The sequence below is a fragment of the Dendropsophus ebraccatus genome, chromosome 5, assembly GCF_027789765.1.
Source record: "Dendropsophus ebraccatus isolate aDenEbr1 chromosome 5, aDenEbr1.pat, whole genome shotgun sequence".
NCBI lineage: Eukaryota > Metazoa > Chordata > Amphibia > Anura > Hylidae > Dendropsophus > Dendropsophus ebraccatus.
In genome coordinates this window covers 90440068-90461245 of record NC_091458.1, presented here as the reverse complement: position 1 = coordinate 90461245, position 21178 = coordinate 90440068, and the positions used below count along the sequence as shown (strand labels likewise).

Genomic DNA, 21178 nt, shown 5'->3' with positions numbered 1-21178 from the left:
CTGAAGCAGCAATGTCTGGATCATATACAGCATTGTTCGGTTTACTCTGTTTTACATATTGTATTCTAAGATTTCGGATAAGTGCTCCATTATAAGTAAATGTTTGCTTCTTATTCTCCCTCACAGTTTCCATCCACATTTTATGAAGGAAGAGCCGACATGTGTGCCGCCTTGTGTTATGAAATCCTGAAATGCTGTAATTCCAAGCTCAGCTCCATCCGGACCGACTCCTCTCAGCTCCTGTATTTCCTAATGAGGAATAACTTTGACTACACTGGAAAGAAGTCTTTTGTCAGAACACATCTACAGGTGACTAGGGTCTGACGTATAATCGCCCATCAATTGAAACGACTATATGAAACGAATATGAAAAATAAATTCTCACTAATAATCCCTCTGCGACATGTCTGATGCCCTACATTGGTACTGATGGTCATGATTTTTCTTTTCGGTGATGAGCATTACTTTACATGATCCTGAATCTGGCCTGTCTGTTTAGAACCTTCTCCAAGCGTATCAGTATTTTATTTCTCTGTGTTGCTAATTAAAATCCATTTAGCATGAAAAAAATAACGTCCAAATTTCACAAATCATTCATATTCTATAGAATCTGAACTTTGTGGTTCAGTTTGGATTTGCTTTGTTCTTCTACCATTACACAGAGCAACCTGGAGTTAAGCAGTGATGAAGTATGTATCACAGCCTCCACTTACTATACGTACTGGCCTGGGGGGCTCCCAGCCTCGCTATTTATACTGTATAGGAGTTAGGACATCTTTTGACAGGAGTCTCTGCCCCTATACATAAAGTTTTTATGTGAAAAATATATATTTTATTTATTTATTTTTTTTCCTGTTTTTGTTTCCCCCATCTATATTATACAATGATCCTGAAATCTTGCAGTTATCGTTCTCACCACTTGGGCTAAAAATAAGCTGAGCCTTCCTGTTCTCTCTGTGGTGATAAAGGGAGGCTGCTGTAAAGTGATCTGTACAGCATCGCAGCAACATGTGACACCAGTAGATAGAGAGCATCAGTATAAGACAATAGCAGCTCCCTGTGGAATGACCTCTTCAAAGGTCACAGAGTACGCTCAATGATGTTTCACATTCATCTAAAGAGGACAGACTCTGTCTATTGTCTATGTCTCTGACTCTTGCTGTTAAGCATGTCACTTAATGCCATTAAAAACAGCTTAGGCAAGATGGCAGCCCTCATAACAATATACAAGATGCAAAATAAAATGACAGTCAGAAAATAGAAACCGATTAGAATAAAGGAACATGTTTTAGTATATGACTCCAATATGTAAAAGAAAACTTATGTGATACATTCCCTATAAGCTTTTTAATACTATTCCTGTGTTTCTTGTTTGCATATTACAGGTGATAATATCAGTAAGCCAGTTAATAGCTGATGTGGTTGGAATAGGAGGCACGAGATTCCAGCAGTCCCTCTCAATAATCAACAACTGTGCAAACAGTGACCGGCTTATTAAGGTTAGTAAATTGTGAAAGAATAGAGTCAATCTTCATAGGTCTATAGGAGTAAACTAGTAGAAAGGGAGGTATACCACTGTGCAAAAATACAATGCAATTAAGATTCCCACCAATAGGGGGAGCTCACTGCTTTGTTTCATCATTGCCTCTGGTTTACTCCTGCAATTATTATCTTTAAAATGGGTTATCCAGGCTTAAAAACAAATAAACACAGCTACGTAATTACATCAGCAGCACCAGCAGCAGTCCCTCTCAACAGGTTGTGAGTGGTATTACAATTCGGCTCCATTCACATCAAATTCAAGGATGGTTGTCCTTTTTCGAAAGTTAATTCAGAAATGTCAACCAGCATGGCTGCTTTTTTGTGTCTTTTCACTTTTGAAAAATGTCACAACCGAATAGAAAATCACCAATATATCAGCAAGGAAAAGAATCATAACTACCAAACATTGGCTGCTGCTCGAGTAAGCCAGTATGTTGCTTATTCTATTTCACATATTCAGTCAAGTTTACATGAACGCCTTATTCTTGTGTTTTCTGGATCCCACTCCTGAAATATAGTGCAATCTACCTCTCCTTAGAACAGAAAGAAGGTTGGATCTTGCCACAAGGGAGAGAGGAAACATTATCTTTTGGCCTCTCCTAACTTAATTTGGATATTTGTGATATTTATTTGTTTGTAGTATGTATTCTTACAGTTATTATCTGTCTTTCAGCATACAACATTCTCATCTGATGTAAAAGATTTGACTAAAAGAATCCGCACAGTACTTATGGCTACAGCTCAAATGAAGGAACATGAGAATGATCCTGAAATGCTTGTTGACCTGCAGTACAGCCTGGCTAAGTCATATGCCAGCACCCCAGAGCTGAGGAAAACTTGGCTTGACAGCATGGCCAGGATTCATGTCAAACATGGAGACCTGTCAGAGGTAGGGGGCTTTCTGCACATTTCTCCCCTTTATATCACTGTAGCATTTTCTTTTCTCAGAGTTTCCATTGTATATGTTCACCACTGCATAGGGAAATGGTTGTGATTATTAAATCACCTATTTAAATGAGCATCCCTCACATAACATTTATGGCATATCAGTAACTTGTTTGGTGGGCATATGACTGCTGGAACCAGAGAGGATCTGGAGAATGACATAGATATGAGGCACACGGGAGCTATGCACCAGCTAAATTAACTTGAGACAAAAATGTAAGACATGAAAAGTAAGCAATATTTTTGGGAGGGTTATTTGTGCCATAGTATACATTGGAATAATTTTTGACAGCATACGGATTTATGTCAGAGATCAAAAACTTGATGTAAGTGGGGCCTGATACTAGGTGTTGTCCAGCCTTAGAAATACATGGCAACTTTCTTTCAGAAACAGCACACCTCTTGTCCTCAGTTTGAGTGTGGTTTTCGTCAGTTCCATTGAAGTGAATGGAACTGAATTGTAATACCATGCAAAACCGGGGGACAGGGCTTACACTGTTTGTGCAAGAAAGTAGCTACATTTTTTAATCTTTAACTTCCTCTAAAATTTTAACCCTTTAGTCACATCTCTAAGTCTTTTGTTAATATTGCAGCTGTAATAAGCAAATATAAGCAACCCCAGACAGGATAACCTTCCAATATCCACAGTTTTAAGCATGCCCTAGAAACACCTCTTTCTAGGCACACAGGCCTTTCACATTCCTTAATAATCTCTTCTCCATATAGCATCTACTCTTTCTACATAATTCCTCAGAACCTTATCCACAGACACTGGTCTAGACTGGCTTACTTACTTTATGCAGCTTTGTGTATTTCCCCACTATAGATATAGATCAGGGCTCTGTGTAGCCCACTTAAGCTCTGCCTTACCATCCTCACCTAAACAGTGCCTGGTTATGGCCCTTCATGTTCTAGGGCACAGGCAGGCTGGAACAGCAAAGGGCCAAACCCAAACTATTTCCACACAGTTGGAGGCAAACAATTGTTCAAAATGTCTTGGATGCACTAAGATCTCCCCTCACTGAAACTAAGAGGTCTAGGCCAGCCATGTAAAACAACCCTATTGATTTATTGGTGGAGATTTATTAAACATGGTGTAAAGTGAAACCCTTAGCAACCAATCAGATTCCACCTTCCATTTCCCACAGAGTCTATGAGGAATGAAAAGGGGAATCTGTTTGTTTCCTAGGGGCAACTGAGCCAGTTTCACTTTACACCATGTTTGATAAATCTCCCCCATTGAGCTCTTTTAATAAATGTTTTAGCTGATAGCATTATTAGAGGTTATGTGAGTGACGCCTGTTAGTGATTAGGAGCTGGGGCCCCATACGTCTGTCCTTATTGTGTTTGTCTTGTCTATGAATAAAGGGTTCATAAATATACAGGAGTCTTTGGGTAGTGGTATTTCATAGTAGTAGGATCACTCCTATATGCAAGGTTTTATAGCAAATGTGTACCATTGGATAGATGTTGTGTGTGTGATAAGCCCTAGGTGTCTAATTGTGTCTCGTTTCTCTTACAGGCAGCAATGTGCTATGTACACGTGGCTGCCCTGGTAGCTGAATACCTTATGAGGAAAGGTGAGTGCACTATCAGTAATATGTGCTATTCACTCTTATCGCTGCACTTTTATCATATAAGCTTCTTTCAGTCAAGAGCAATAAGAGTATTAAGGATTAGTAATAAATTACAGAAGGCTGCTGGCTGAATTAACCCTTTGTACTTTGTGTGCTGTTCAGTCCTATTTATAGCAGACCTTTAGCAGCTTTTCAGCCTAAACTAAAGGTAGTATATAAAAGGGTTTCTTACCCTGAATGCATAGATGCCACAGTGACTGCAAGACTAAGGCCTACCAGTATACGCACTTAGACTTAAAGGGGTTATCCAGCGCTACAAAAACATGGCCACTTTTCCCCCTACTGTTGTCTCCGGTTCAGGTGTAGTTTGCAACTAAGCTCCATTTACTTCAATGGAACTGAGTTTCAAAACCCAACCCAAACTGGAGACAACAGTAGGGGGAAAGTGGCCATGTTTTTGTAGTGCTGGATAACCCCTTTAAGAGTAACAGGCAGAAGCCTGTACTCTTAGCCCAGCTTGTGATATTACTGGCAGCACATGTGCTGTGATCTCTTCTTCTGGCGGCCCCAAACTGTGATCTGCACTTGTGCAATTTGCCCAACTCAGACCATCACTAGCGGCAGCTGAGAGAACTCTGAGCAGCAATGAGAGAAGCAAATTGGAACGCATGTGACTTTACAAGCATGTGAGCTGGGGTAAAAGTCACTCTAAAGTCTGTAGGTGTATTGACGGGCCTTAGTTGAGATTTTAGAGGCAGGGCTTTTGCAGGGCTTTTGCAGGCCTATGGAACACCCTGTGGGCTTTATCTCCTAATTTGCATATTATTTCTAATATTTGTATCTTTGCTGGATTGCAGTAACAATGGCATCTATGAATTCAGGTTTAGAAGCCCTATTGTACATTGCCTTTGGTTGAGGCATTAAAAACTGCTGATGGGTCCCCTCTAATATTATAGTTTCTAATGAGGCTTGTCATGTTATTTTAGCAGCACCTGCTTTTCCTTTTAGCTTAATCAATTCTGTTATATTCTGTTACATTATATTCTGCCAACTTGCTGTTTTTAAGAGCAGTCAGTCTCTAACAAGACAAGGATTATTCTTCCTCTAGCATCCCATAATGGACAAGACACCACTTCTTCAGCTTCGATTATTAGGTCACGCTTGGTGGCTGCACAGTGTAAAAGTGAGATAATTTATTAGGGGAATAGACATTTATTCAGGTAGAATTGATGTCTGCCCTAAGTGTTCTATTTTGGTCCTTGGTGTAGTAGCGACTTGTGTAAGGAGTCTGAATGGCTGCACGCTTTATTTCAATCAGTTAATCTAAGATACTGTGTTACTCCTATGTGTTCCCAGGAATGTTCAGGCAGGGCTGCTCAACTTTTAGAGTGATCACCCCAAATATTGATGAGGAAGCTTCTATGATGGAAGATGTTGGAATGCAGGATGTTCATTTCAATGAGGTATGCTTATATATTTAATGCAGAAGATACATATAAGTTCTGCAAATACTGTATATCTTAGTAAATGCAACTGCTGCTTGTTATCAAATGTGTTTACAGGTGCAAAGTAGATTCTTGGAGTAAAAATAAAGACTTTCATTAGCAACTTGGCAATATAAAACAAATATAGTTTACTACGCACCAATGGTTTCACATCTGCGCAAGCAGTGCCAACACTGAATTTCCATGCAGTGGAAACCAGTGCTAACAGTTTTTTTTTAAAGTGTCACTGTCGTTTCACAAAACTCTTGACATGTCATAGTGAATGTAGGAGTCCTCTTTCTTCAAGTCTTCAGTGCCCACTTTAAGATAGTGGGCCTTCCAGCGTGCATCCTACCTCATCACTGAATAACCATTTGGAAGCCTTTTCCTCAAAGGTGCTGTTGGGCTCTTCTTTTTATTGGAATGTCATTGAGATGTCAAAAGTTTTGATCGGTCCGTGTCTGAGTGTTCAGACCCCTACCGATCGGGAAATAGCACTAGGCGCAGTCCTTTCCCTGCTCATTGTCACATGATTGGCATTATAATGGAGCTCTATGGTGCCTGACTGATCATGCTGATACAGAACGGGGAGAGGGTACGCTGCAGCGTGGTCCTTTTGCCGCTCATTCTCCCGATCAGTACTGGTCTGAACACTCAGACCCAGACCAATCAAAAGCTGTGCTGCTAAACACTGTATATAATGCTTTGGTGACACATGCTGTGGTGCAAACGAGAAACACTGGTGGTCCATCTGATGCTTATAAATATCGAGAACTACTGAGCACATGCACATAATGGAGTGGACTAGTGCTTGGAGTGCTTGTTATTCAGGAGGATATATCTAAATCGGCTGCAGAGGACAGTGTAAGTGATACATCATTCTGTTTAGCATCTCTGTCACTAGTTTACCCTTAGATAAGACACCATAAACCTGCTGACAGAGTCTCTTTAGGCACTAATGGCACTCTGCAGATAGATATAGATATCGATATCCCATACATGAGGACACTGGCATTAAAGGTATAATATTGTAAGAACACTGTTTATGTGAACAGGACCTGAGCTTCAGTTATAGGTCGCCATTGCTCTATACAATGAATGAAGACAAACTCTATTGACCTTGAGTCGAACAGCTGATTGGCGGTGATGCTGGTGTTAGCATCCTGCTCATCAGTAACTAACTAGAGCAGTCCCATTTTTCACCGAAAACCCTTTAAGAAATTACATTTATATTTTAGGTAGCAATATGATACACTTAAAAATAAATATCTTAGTAGATTTCCCTTGATTAAAATGCTGCCGCTGCCAGTTGTGTCACTCATGTTTCATCCAATTACTTCTATTAAATATCATGAGGCGTAGGCTTAATAAAACATGTAAGAGTATATGATTTATGATATTGGAGGTGTATAGAAACACACTGTTTTCTTCTAGAACACAATGTTTCCTCTAATCAGCTTCAGGGTGATAAATATTTTTGCATTGTATGGGCATTTTTATCAGCTCCTTGTACAGTAGAGAATCATTTTTGCAATGTTTGCACGTAACCTTTAATCACAAGGAGCATAAATTAGTAAATGATTAACACAATTCATAGGTCATCCAGATATTAAAGGGGCTTACCTGGAGACCTTAAACTAGTAACCATTTATCTTACAAGGAAACAACTCATTCACCATTATTATTTTCTTTACAAATGTGCACTGAATTGCCCAACCAGAACCTGGTCATGTGGTGGCAGAATCACATTTTCCTTCTACATGATGATGCACTGACACATCCCGCTGTGACTAAGGGCTGCCTCTCCATCCCATTTGTGTTGCTGCATCATCAAACCCATGACTGCAAGGCTTATGGCACTGTGACTGCTCCATTGCTAAGCAAGCCCCCTGCTTGATCCCTGCTCTCTTGGTAAGAGTGGTGGGCAGGCAAATGACATGTTGAGCCAAGGCTATAAGTTCTGTAAGTTCACCTGAGAAAAGGAGGTCAATGTGTGCTGTGATATGAGGGCAGTGAGTACCAGGGGCGTAGCTAGGATTCATGGGACCCCATAGCAAAAAACTGTATTGGGCTGTGGGGCCCTACACACTAACACACACACATATATATATATATATATTATATATATATATATATATATATATATATATATATATATATATATATATATATATATATATATATATATATATATATATGTGTGTGTGTGTTAGTGTGTAGGGCCCCACAGCCCAATACAGTTTTTTGTTATATATATTTATATATATAATATATTAAATAATTTGGTAATGTGGCAAAAAAAAAATCTCTTGTGGCCAGAGGCAGAATCCTGTGTGCAGCCACAACAGTGACTGGCAGAGGAGAAAGCCAATGTCTGCTTCTTCTGTCCATCCACTGGATTTAACTATAATAGCTAGTAGGAGCCTCATGGTTATATACATAGGTGCAGGAGCAGACCACCTTTTGCTTAACCTATTATGTACTGCAGTGTGTAAGTGACCCAGTGTTCTCTTACATGCTGCAACACAAACAAAGGGTTAATACAGAAGACAATTAGCTGTCTCCTTCACTACTCCTGCACTGATAACCCCTGACCTCTGCAGGAGCTCAGAGAACAGAGGTCAGAGGTTATCAGAGTAGTGAGGCAGAGAGCTGATTGTTAACCCTATTTTGTGTTGCAGCATGTAAGAGAACACTGGGTCACTTACACACTGCAGTACATAAGGGGTTTAACAAAATGACACAGGAGGCTCTAATCTTCCCTGGGCCCCTTCCCTCCACGGGCCCCATAGCAACCGCCCTTCCTGCTTCTATAGTAGCTATGCCACTGGTGAGTACCCCTTAAAGGAAATTTATTACGTCAAAAACATGTTTTACGATGAGGGAACCTTATTGAAAATAAATTAGAAGATTTGTTGTTGTTGTTTTTGATGGGAGGATGATAAGCAAGATGTCAGTCCTCTGTGATCATTTGCCATGAAATAGTTTGTAACTCTACCATATGCAACCACAACATTTTCATTGATTACTATCGTTATCATAGGCCCTCTGTGTTGGATCGGTAAGGTTAAAACTTTGGGATCCTCACCAATCAGCAGAGCAGAGGGACCGCAGTGATTTTTGGTCCACAGATGTTCTTGATGCATTGGTACATCCCAGCATAGCCAGGGACCTTCAGTAGCTGATCAGTGGAGTTTTTCCATTACACAGTTTAGTAGCACTGTCACTTTCAGACGATATGATTATGATTGAGTAATATTTGTGCTTGTTCTAGGATGTTCTAATGGAACTTCTTGAGCAATGTGCTGATGGACTGTGGAAAGCCGAGCGTTATGAACTGATTGCAGACATTTACAAGCTCATCATTCCCATCTATGAAAAGCGCAGAGATTTCGAGGTATTTCATACAGTTTTTGTCTGCATCTGAATTATATTTAATGAAACACTATTTTGAAACAAAATGTGGGAGGGAAAGAGTGGCATATTGGGAGAAGAAGGCAAGTTTGCTACTTTCATGTATTTACAAAAATATATGTAGACAGAAGCCCGGCACTCATCATATGGTTTTCTTTATTTAGTGCAAAATTACAGCACTATGTGTTTTGGCCCAGCATGGCCTTCATCAGCTTTGGCCAATAATATTGGCCTGTAATATTGATGCATTTGCAATAAATAAATGAAGAAAGCGATTTTGTTAGTGCCGAGCTTCTCTCTACATATCGCTGGTTTATTCTATCTCAAGCACCACCGACTGCTGGAGTGCCTTCCTCTCTCCATTACAAAAATATATAACACGATGAGCCCTACAAATATAACTGTTAGTTGAGATGGGAATACCCCTTTAACTGCAGAACTTTTATTTATGTTTTTTACTTTATAGAGGCTTGCTCATTTGTATGACACACTACATCGTGCCTATAGCAAGGTTACAGAGGTGATGCACACAGGCAAGAGGCTTCTGGGAACCTACTTTAGAGTGGCTTTCTTTGGACAGGTAAGATGACCTGATATTACATAGTTTTTGACAGTCATTTGCTTCGAGAAAATCTCCACTCAAATCTTTCCCCATGTTACATCTATTTGACACACGTCCAGGAATATTAACACTGTGCTTGACTGTACACTGTGTAGTTGTTGGTGCGTTTCTATGTCTGCCCAATAAAGAGCAAGATAACTCCCAATACCCTTTACTCATTTTCCATCAATGATTGCATCCCTTGTAAAAATGGCATTGATCTGAGCCAGCCACAGCTGTACACTATGAGGGAGTATTGTCATGTTGCTCTGGATTGTGGAAGGAACTGGGCAAGAAACAAGAAGCTGTAGCTTATGTTCCTTTATGATCTGTTGCCAGGACCTCTGCAACTTCTGTTCCTACATATTCATTTTCTGGTGCTAATAACTGGATAAATGCAAGAAAACAAAACTGAGTGACGTTCTTCTTCTTATTAATAGTTATGAACACAAAGTACAATGTATGTAGAAGTGCTCTGGTAAACATTTTTTTTTTTTGTGTTTCTTTTATATCATGTTTCTCTTTCAAGGCAGCGGTAAGTGATGTCAGGCTTGGTTGACCAGTTTTCCAGAGGTCTAATCTATGCTTTTGTGTTGTTTGCTAGAATGAGGTTGGCAGCATTTGCATTTCGTGCCACAGTCTGTTTGTAACGATTTCACTTCTCATCTGCACAGCTAAAAGTCCCATGTTTCTTGTATTTGTTATTAATGCATGCCCTGTAGAAATGTATGGCTGTAGAGTTGAGTGCCAGTTGTTAACCAGCCACACAAAGTCCGTAGACCGCTCACGGCTTCATTCAGTGGAAGTTTTTCATCCGGACTGTTTGTAAAACTGTTTGTCTTCGGGAAACGTCTGTGCAGTTCCTTTACAGAAAGCAATGCAAGTTTCATTTTATTCTGTTTATCCCTCTCTTACAATTTTATAGCAATACCAGTTTACAGACAGTGAAACAGATGTGGAGGTAAATTCACTGTTGTGTCCACCACTTAGGCTACACAACGACAGTAGTCGATATTGAAGATTGTGGCTTGATGTGGTTTTTTTATGATTAGTTCAGCATTTCATTCTCTTTCACCACATTGTTCTGTTTGCCTCCTTCCATCAGAGGAAGCGTTTTCTTTTCTTTCTTGGTGCAGTTAATCCTTTATGTTACTTTAGGATGTCCTCTTATTGAGATTGACACATGTCATGGCCACAAAGAGACCAATATTAGTAAACCATGCAGTGGACAGAGCGGTGCCCATTTATAGATGTATTAGCCTTGATGTGACCATTACATCCAGTATCCTATAAGGTTATTCTAGCGTCCTGCAGGCCAGAGTAAAATATGGCTTCCATAATGGAACCTACATGTATTTTCAGGAGCCCCAAATTTAAAACATCTTCAGGATCTTCCTGACTTAAACTCCTTTTGGCTCATATACAGCCATAGCAAATACAGATCCCCCCCACACACACTCATTGGGTGTTAAGTGGCTTATAATGCTGGCTATTAAGCAATGGAAACTTATTATTCTCTTATTTCCTGAGCAGAGCTGTAATATAAAGCCTAGGGGAGAAACAACACCATTGAAATCAACTTGCTGCTTGAACTAAAATGACTGACTGTTGTTTAGGCTTTTTGTTAAGACTAAAATTTAAAAAAACCTGATGATAAAAATAATAATGGCTGCCGTACACATGTTGTGTATTTGAACATAAAGATACAAGGGATTAACTCCAGGATTGGTGGTTGAAGTACAACCACCACTGTGCTTCACATTTCTGTTTAAGTTCTGTAATACTTCCATTCCCTTGATTTATTTTCCTCCATGTGATTGTATTCACATGATAAATGCATTCACTTTTCTTTGTGTGAGATTTTTTTTTTTTTTTTTTTTTTTTTTTTTTTTTTTACATATGTGCTTAGTTTCTCCACCTTGGATTGTACATGTTTGAGCATTTTATTCAATAAACTGCTTAATAAACGCAAATGTGTATCTCAGGGATTCTTTGAAGAAGAAGATGGAAAGGAATACATCTACAAGGAGCCTAAGCTTACACCACTTTCAGAAATCTCCCAGCGACTGCTTAAATTGTACTCTGACAAATTTGGTGCTGAAAATGTAAAAATGATCCAAGATTCTGGAAAGGTAAGGTCAGATGACTACAGAAAATGTTTGTCATTTTCTTCGATTAAATAAGTTTTTTTTTTTTCTGTACATGCGTATGTTTTTGTAAAAAATGAGCTTTTGGGTTTCCATTTAATTCCATTTAATTTTATTGACATTACAGTAATGATCAAAGTATGTCAACCATCTATTACCTTATTATAAAAATTGGATTAGAAACATAGCTTGGGTGTCCTGTGTAATCCACCTTACTACTACTACTACTACTACTACTACTGTCTTAAAGCATTACTATTTATTTAAAAACCATTGACATGTCAGCGTCTGGGCGTTGGGAGACCCACTGATCAGCTAAGCACTTCTCCTCTAAGCTCACTGTTCTCGCTGCAGAATAAGGGCTCCATGGACTTTCTATAGAATCCATCTTGTGCAGCAAGATTAGGAGATCAGTGAGCCGAGCACTTCTCCTGGCTTGTTCTGGCACTTAGAAGGCCTGACACTCCGGAAAAAAATATCCATTTATATTTACTGTATAAACTAGCAATAAAAATTAGCAAAATGTTCAAATGGTGCAAAATTTAAAAAGTATAGCCCAGATATCTAGTTGAGGTCGGTCAGCAGGGGAGGGGCAATGAAGTTTTGCTTGGGTCTACGACGTATTCTTTTAGGAAACCTCTGACATAATTTAGTGACATGCATAGGTTTTGATTGGTGGAGGGACTCTGCATCCAGACCTACAACAAGCGCTCAGCTAAGGATGGTGCAAGCTGTGCATACACAGATTTCCAAAAGAAACAATGTGCACATTATAGAAAGCCTATGCGACCTTCTGGCAATTCATACTTTGCCCACTCTTCTTCTTCTGCCCCCTGGTTTAAGAGATCATAAAAGGAGTCTCAGCACCCATCACTATCTCAGAGGTTCGTTACAACAGTAGTTTGGGATCCTTGTTGATTATCACGCATAATCACTCTAAGCTCCAAACAATCTGTTCCAAAGCAACCTTGTGTTACACACCAGCTCCCCCTGAGGTTTTAGAGATCTCTCCTTTGCTACTTGGTGCCTCCATTTCTCTTTTTAAGTTTTTGTAAATCAGGAACCAAATTTAATATGATGCCAGCTGGAAAACTACATCTCCCAGCATGCTGTGCACCTACATGATAAGCGGCAGGTCAAGGAGATCCTCAGGTGTCACTCCCTGGGGGTGCAGGTGGAACACTCAGTGTAGTAGACCCCCTTTACCAGCATCAGTGGAAATCTCTTCCTGAGCAAGGAGGAAGAAAAGGATGAGGGAAATGTGACCCCTCGCCGGACACACACTCCACCCCCTCTTTGGCTGCATTGTATCTACTGGAGGAGAGTGGCCTGCCCTGATGCATCCTCCTGGGCCTTGGCTGGCTGTGCCCTCAGGGAAGCCTGGGCGGATGTCCTTGGATGTGGTGACTGACTTGGAAGCTGGGAGTGCAGACTACTTCTGCAATCCCAGCAACTTTGAAAGGCTAATGGTAGGGGCTCTACCCATAGTGGGCACCAGTAACCCCTGCAGCAGCAGACAGCTCAGTATGTGAAAGGGGGATGCAGTCAATGATTCACAGCAAAGGCTAACCTCTGTCTTGGAAGTGGGCTGGGTTGCTAGCGCAAACCCGGCCCACTGCATAGATGGTGCACACATGCTTCATGTCTCCAATTGGAGGGGGGAAAGAGCAAGAATGGAAGCCCTGCTACCCATTTTTTTACGTCTAGAGGGGGATGAGTGACACAGGACAGGAAGAGCCCGTTATTACTACCTATTACAAATATATGTATAGATTGCTGCATACTATTTACTACTGCATTAATGATTTTGAGTGGAATACACCTTTAAATCCTCTTCATTATGTTCAGGTAAATCCAAAAGATCTGGACTCCAAATATGCCTACATCCAGGTTACACATGTCACTCCTTACTTTGAAGACAAAGAGCTGCAGGAACGGAAAACAGAGTTTGAGAAAACTCACAATATCCGTCGTTTTGTGTTTGAGATGCCGTTCACACTCTCCGGAAAGAGACAAGGCGGTGTGGAAGAGCAGTGGAAGCGGCGCACAATTCTTACTGGTAAATGTTTTATGAACTAACTGCAAGTTTGTATTTCTTACTTACTATTGGATCACTTCACTGATTTTATGGTTGCTTTATAAAAACCTGCCCAAATGCCACTCAGGTAAAGTGGTACCGCTGTTTTCAGAGCATAAATAATACTGTCTGAATGCAGTATAAACCCAGCCTCTTTGTATTTCAGAGGTATGCCTTGGCATACTACCAAAAATGCATGCAGATATGTACCTTGGCATAAGTTGTACTAAGCTCTTTGAGTTAAATGGACCAGACATAGGACTGTATATTAGTTTGGTCTATTAAACTCAATGGGCCTGTGGCAAGTGTCTGTGTGCCTTTTTGTCAGTATGCCGACATATACTTGCAAGTGAACGCAGCCTAAATCTATGGCTATATTCCACGGTTAGAAATTTTCATTTGTCACTTAATAAATAGGTATCTGGAAGAATCTACCTAAAATATCATTATTGCTGTATCTCACTGTGCAGTTTCTATTCTGTAAGGAAATTTGTAATCTTATTTTTCATTTGTAAAGCTCAAAAAGTATATCCCTTCGTTCTGTGAACCTTTATCTAGTTAACGGCTAATTTAATATGCCTGTTTATCTCTCTGTGCAGCTTTACATTGTTTCCCATATGTCAAGAAACGGATCCCTGTAATGTATCAACAACACACAGATCTCAACCCCATAGAGGTCGCCATTGATGAGATGAGTAAGAAAGTTGCCGAGCTCCGTCAGCTTTGCTCTTCTACAGAAGTAGACATGATCAAGTTACAGTTAAAACTACAGGGTAGCGTTAGTGTACAGGTGAGTTGTTATATAACAATAATAATAAAGGGAACCAATCAGCACAGTTTTATTGGTTATTGTGAAAAGCCCCCCTACTATGTCTGGAGTTCTTCTGTCAGTAACTTCTTATCCTAACAAAATGTCTTTTATGCCAGGGCGCTAGGCTGGGAATTATAAATTCACTGTATCCGAGTTTCACTGTAATATACATTTAGGAAGTATCTCCAATAATCAGGGTCCCTCACATTTAGTGGTCTTCCTTGACTTTTATTTCTTTTTCCAAAATTCCATTCGTTCGGCTGTGTGCAACAAACGCTGTGTCAAGCTAGAGCTTCTACCATCCTTCCCCTCTTACATGACTTTTCGCAAGGCAGGGCTTCCTTACTCATGTGCCTTGAGTAGGGAAGCTCCGCCTTCTGAAACGTTAAAGTCCCGCCTTCCGAAACGTTGCGTAACAGGGGAAGGACTGTCTGCTGTCTATGTTGGGACAGTCGATAAGTATGTTGGTGATGGCGGTGTTAAGCACCTATTACCCGGGGCGACATAGAGGAGCAAACGAAACTGTCAGTGCTTGTTTGCTCCTCCTTCCCCGCTTGCTGCTGCCGCTATTACACAAGGCGGCAGGAAGCGGGTAAGTGCAGGGGAGGTGCGGGGGGGGGGGGGGGGGGGGTGATTGCTATTCCACAGAGCCAGGGCAGCAGATCACTGCTATCACAGTCATTTGTCTTTCAACATGTTGAAAGACAAACGACAGCAACAATCAGCCGACATTGTTGCTGATAGTTGCCCTCTATTACACGGGATGATTATCGCCCGTAACGTTTAAATATGGCCGATAATCGTTCCATGTAACTTTATCACTACTAATTGTTGCCTCTTTCTTTTCTGCCCTAATTTACATTTCTGTGTTCCTCTATAGGTCAATGCTGGCCCCTTAGCATATGCAAGAGCATTTTTAGATGACACTAACACAAAGAAATATGCAGACAACAAGATAAAACAGTTAAAAGAAGTTTTCAGGTAAACAAAACATGATAACTATTAATGCTTAGTAAATGAATACATCAAATTACGTTTGGGCTGACCGGAAGAGGGTTTGCGTTTTAGTTTTTATATATTTTTTTAATACATAGATTATCTGAACATTGTTGGCCATTGTATCTAAAGCTACAGACAATATCTAGTTCTGTCATATCATCAGCACAGAGGGTCATTTGTGAAAGTCTATTTCAGAATGGATGGTGTGGACTGGTATCATGTCCAGGCATCATCTCTATGGTGTTTGTAAATTCAGCACATGGTAAAAGTTCTGTTTTTAGGTTTTTGGTCAATGCTTTATATTTTTTTCTTAGGCAATTTGTTGAAGCATGCGGTCAAGCCTTGTGTGTTAATGAAAGACTCATAAAAGAAAATCAGTTTGAGTATCAGGAAGAAATGAAAGCGAACTACAGGGAGATGGTCAAAGAACTGTCCGAAATAATGCATGAGCAGGTATGTATAGAATATTCTAATTCTTCATCATGCTCCAGAGCCTGTGCCCAGATTATTCCTGCAGCCATATCTACTTAGGGATATGTAGGAATAATTCTCTGAAACCCATATTTTTACCATTACTGGTCAGTCAAAATGATTATAAAATGTTTGAAAAAGTTTAGATGATACAACAGAAAGAAGGCTTACTGCCCCAAATTTACTTTTTTTTTTGGGGGGGGGGGGGAGGGTAGGGGGGAGATGACATTCATATTTTTCTTTTAAAAAACTGCTAGCTATGTTTACCTATAGGCTTGAAGAGGACCTACTGCTCCACAGATTTAGGCCCTCCTGTTCCCTAGCTGCATGCCTTTAGTATCATCCCTGTTATTCTACCAGGGGCCCAGATAACCAAGGATCGGTTATCTCAGTTCAGTTCTCAGTGGGAAGCGAAGTAGTGACTGCACCCTTGGCTGCATAGGCATTCATCAGAAACACCCACAGCTAGGCAAAACTTCAGTTACTACAGCCTTTTATTTTCTCATTGTTGATTGTAGTTGCAAGCTGAAAAATAGCTAAAATAGCATAAACATCCGATCCAAACAGTAAATCTCAAGCTGTTTGGGTATGTTCACATTGAGTAATTCAGGCGAAATTCCGCCTGTCTCAGTGTGTCATAGCCTGTCTATGGGAGAGTGGGCGCTCCTCCACTTTTGTCTCAAAAAAGTGACGTGAGCGTCGGCAGCGGAGGAGTGCACGCTCTCCCATAGACTGGCTATGACACAATTAGACAGGCGGGGTTCTGCCACGGAATTCCGCCTGAATTACTCAATGTGAACATATCCTTTGTGAATCTGTAGATAGAGCTTGCAAGCTAATGATATCCTGTTATTACAGCAGCCCTGTGTAAAAGGGAATGTGACCACAGCAGTGGACTAACAAGAAAGAAGGGAGGGTGGGGAAGTAGCAACTGCGGTGACGTTTTTATTTTCTATTATTATTATTATTATTATTATTATTATTATTATTATTATTATTATTATGGTTAGGCATCTGACTGCTATCTTCCACAACTCTTTCTGATTAATATGCTCTTTCAACTCTTGTAAACATCTTATCATATTTCTGTGGAGAAAGAGATGAAAGGTTTCCAGTCACGTGGCTCAAGTTACAGGCTGGATTGTAACCTGTATAATTCTCTGCTTCCAATGAACAGTTGCTCTTAAAGAGTTTTCTGACATTCCCGATTGTGTGGATGGTTGACCTGATCTCTAGCTAAATAGCTTTCTTCTTCCCACACAGTTAAGGTGGAATTGGTCTTTATGATTTATGACATTTTTTATGATGTAAAACAAATTGCAGCATATTAAGTGTAAAAGCTGGAAAGTGTCTGCTGGCCATGTGATGATATCAAACATTCATATGTCATCCTTTTATCAGTGAAGAATACCTACTTTATTGATCTAATAAGTAACAAGCTGTTTTTTTCTTCTTTTTGTGCACACATGAGCAGATGGGATGGTAATATAAGCTGGTTTTGTTATGATCTGTGCATGTTTTCTGCTCCATATATTTGTAAGCTTCTGGTGCAGTGTTCTTGTGAAAGAAAGACGCAGAATGTGGTTTACACATAAAATACAAAGTGTATACAGTCTAAACATGGTGATTGGTAATAGTTATTAAAAAAAAAAAAGTGGATATTGCAAGAATAAAGACGTATATGAGAGTTGATTTTACTTGCAAACACTTGTGTAGAAAGTAGTGCATGTGCTATAGGGGGCCAGAATATTAGGTCTGGTTTTTACCGTGTTAAATTAAGGTATATTGGTCAAAGTTTGTATATTTTAATGTAAGTGATTCGGAAATAACTGAGCACATGTAAAGCCCATATTTACTAATATACTTGGTGCAGGAGGTGGATCATCTTGCTCTTGTGTTTACCACCCTTTCATCAATCTTGGCTCCATGAATCAGGTTTCAAAGACAGAATTTGTAAAAGCAAGTATGTTGGGTGTATGGGGGGAGATATATCAAGCAGTCTTAGGGCCCAATTATCGCAGAATCAGGTAGATAGCTCCCCGTGTAATAGGGATAGCTGTACATCACTCCATGTAATAGGAGATGCCCTGCCAACAGCTGGTGAAAGCAAGAGCTGCACGGGCATTGCTAACAATGCCTATGCAGCCCTGGCCGCACAATTATTGAGCCATGTAGTAGGCTGGGTAAGTGAGTCTTCATCTAGCAGATCGGCACCTGCTTACCCCGCGCATTGGGCTTTCTAATATGGTTTTACAGTAGGAATGTTCTTTTGCAGCTCAGCTTTCAGCTCAGTATCCCCCTGCACTGCATGGCACCTGCATAGAAGGTGGGCAGCGTCCTGCAAACAGTTCATTACATAGACAGGCACAGCTAAGAGGTGCTTAAGAACAAAGCCAGTTTATAAAAGAATTATCACTGATACAGCAGCGCTGAAAGGATCACACGCTTTTTAGGGTTGATAGATTCACATTTACTGAGCTGAACTAGAAAAATTATCTCTGGTTGCTATGGCCAATGTCTGTCCTTAGAAATCAAGACGAATTACAATACAGTATATAAAAATTATTGTTATACAGTGAAAAATGTGATACTATCATTTAAAAATAAAACATAAAATCCTTTTGATATGTTAAAAAAGTTATGATCGGTCAGGGTCTGGGTGTTCAGATCCCCACCAATCACTAGAATTAGCAAGAGAAGCACTTAGCTGAGCACTTCCCTCCCCAGCTTGCTGCTCTCCCCATCTCATTGCTCCATAGACTTCCTATAGAATTCATCTTCCGCAGCAACAAGGGGATAGAAGCACTTAGCCGAATAATTCCCTCACCTGGTTCCATCGATCGATGGAGGCTTGAACACCTAGCCCCCAACTGAACAAAACTTTTCAATGACTGTGACATTTCAGAAGTTTTTTAAATTAATAGGAATGCTTTTTTGTACACAAAACTATAAAGTTCTTTTATATTCAGGAAGAATTATATTAAAAAATACAAGAAGACCCTCTGGCATGCTGCTTCTATATTGTGTGTACAAATCACTTCTTTCTGTGTTGCTGTCTTCCTTTGGTATTGTTTTCTGTTTTTTGTTGGGTTTTTGTTTTTTATCCATTAAAAAAATTTCCTTTTTTTCCCCCTACCCCTTAGATTTGGTGCGGAGAAGAGAAGATCAGTGTTATACCGAATTCACTTCACATTTTTAATGCCATAAGCGGAACTCCTACAAGCACAACTGTACAAGGAATGACAAACTCCTCATCCATTGCATGAAAGTCCTTCTTCATTTCACATTGATGCCTCATATATGGCTAACTCAGGATGCTTTCCAGAGCCCATGGTCCTCTAAGAATGGACGATCATTTCCATCCACCCACTGCTTCACTAGAGGGGTTTAGCAAGCCAAACCGACTATTGTGGTAGGAGGAGCAGGGATGACTTTTATTTTCTTCATTTGGCAATATCGACTATTTTCAACACTAAAGAGAAAAAGTTTATTGACTATTTTTGATGCTGTATAGATGAACTGTTCCCGAACAAAGCATAAGGAATAGCACAGTAGGTCTTGGGTAGGAGATGTCTGGGAATGTACAGTATATAATACAGATGTTACACTAAAGTTTACATGTTAGCTTTGCGCCCAAGCACACTTTGCAGTCTTAAGATAATCAATGCGCTTTTCTTTTCTTCGCCATTTTAAATTGCCTTTAAACACACTTTTTCCGGCATTACTTTTTGCCTGACTGGAATTTTTTTCCCTGCAACTTGGTGATTTTATGAACTCTGAATGTTTGTTTGTATTAAGGATTGTCTATTTTTGTCTTTGATCTTCCAACAACATCCGCTAGAAACCACACATGACATGAAACTTTCCCCTCTGCACAAACCCACAAGTCCGTCCTGCATAGCTGTCATAGCTTAGTTGGAATGTACATATTGTTAATTGATGCAGATCATTCTTTCTGTACATAAATGTGTTACATTTCTATGCATTTTTTAATGTTCATGGCTGAACTCTTTTATTGTGACAAATATTGTGCTTATTCATTTTACCTGCTATATATTTTTGTCTTTACAATTTATTCTTGTACAGAAATGAGTGCAATACAAAGATGTATACAGTCTTTGCTATGTTAGGTTTATACACTGTTTAAAAAACAAAAGCCTTTTTTTGCCAAAGCAAAGAGTATGTATTGGTGGTTATGATACTGTGGTAAATGGTGGTGTTATTTAAAGCTTTGATCATATTGTTCTTTCAAAATATTAATTTAGTAATTTTATATTGGGGGAGGGGGTGAATAAAAATTTTTAATTTTATTTAACTGGAAACACTGTTCTGCTGTAATTAACATTCTGTACTACATATGTATTAAAGGAAATGGCTAATTTTTGTGTTGGTGTGGTTTTTCTTGTTTTTCCTCAAGATTGTTCGGCTAGGATTGCAGGCCATCTCTACTGTCGTGGGCTAGGTTCACACCATGTAAAAACTGTAACTGTAAAAAATTCCACTTTTAGAACAATGGCATTATTTCCAAAATAGCGGATGTAATTTGCGCATTGACAACCGTTGTTATGAAAAATGGCCATCATTTTTTCATAGTGTGAATCTAGCCTTAAAGTATATCTGTAATTTCAAATAACTTTTACATAAAACAGATATAAGATCTAGGCAAACTACCTTTCTTCTCCTGTTTTCTCTACTCCCCCCTCCGTAACTGTCTGCAAATTTGCGACAGTTACGGATGGGGAAGTAATGTCATGGATTTGTTCCCCACCCGGTCAGTATGATGTCAGTATCATGCTGGCAGCAGGAAAACTCAGAGTTTGCCCGCTGCCACCATGATACTGACACACCGGGTGCGGAAAGAATCCATGACATTCCTTCCCTGTCCGTAACTGTCGCAAATTTGCGGACATGTAAATGCCCCCTTAAGAACATAATTCACATGTTAGAATGCCATTTGTTGGTCTGAAAACTTCTGAAGGTTTCCTACGGTGAGGTAGGATTGCAGGATCTTGTTTGTACTGTCTATATAGTGTATAGAATATAGCGTTTGCAGGGTTGTAACCTGGGGGAAATGTTGTATACTAGTGATACCATGGTCAGATATAGTGCT

General features: G+C 39.8%; 1 protein-coding gene across 7 annotated transcripts in view; it reads left to right on the top strand.

Moving 5' to 3' along the window:
- Nucleotides 1–20457, top strand: part of DOCK9 (dedicator of cytokinesis 9) — a 177392-nt gene extending 156935 nt beyond the window's left edge. For 6 of the 7 annotated variants that reach the window (XM_069970704.1, XM_069970702.1, XM_069970701.1 and 3 more), the window contains exons 41-53: nucleotides 127–309; nucleotides 1386–1499; nucleotides 2216–2431; nucleotides 4010–4067; nucleotides 5421–5527; nucleotides 8823–8945; nucleotides 9429–9542; nucleotides 11549–11695; nucleotides 13559–13769; nucleotides 14387–14577; nucleotides 15479–15579; nucleotides 15912–16050; nucleotides 19212–20457. In XM_069970704.1, coding sequence (XP_069826805.1) covers nucleotides 127–309; nucleotides 1386–1499; nucleotides 2216–2431; nucleotides 4010–4067; nucleotides 5421–5527; nucleotides 8823–8945; nucleotides 9429–9542; nucleotides 11549–11695; nucleotides 13559–13769; nucleotides 14387–14577; nucleotides 15479–15579; nucleotides 15912–16050; nucleotides 19212–19334 — 1827 coding nt within the window. In that variant the 3' untranslated portion in view covers nucleotides 19335–20457. Of the gene's footprint in view, nucleotides 1–126; nucleotides 310–1385; nucleotides 1500–2215; nucleotides 2432–4009; nucleotides 4068–5420; nucleotides 5528–8822; nucleotides 8946–9428; nucleotides 9543–10092; nucleotides 10099–10488; nucleotides 10525–11548; nucleotides 11696–13558; nucleotides 13770–14386; nucleotides 14578–15478; nucleotides 15580–15911; nucleotides 16051–19211 lie in introns of all 7 variants that reach the window. The other variant, XM_069970705.1, reaches the window with a different exon arrangement.
- The last annotated feature ends 721 nt before the right edge of the window (nucleotides 20458–21178 follow it).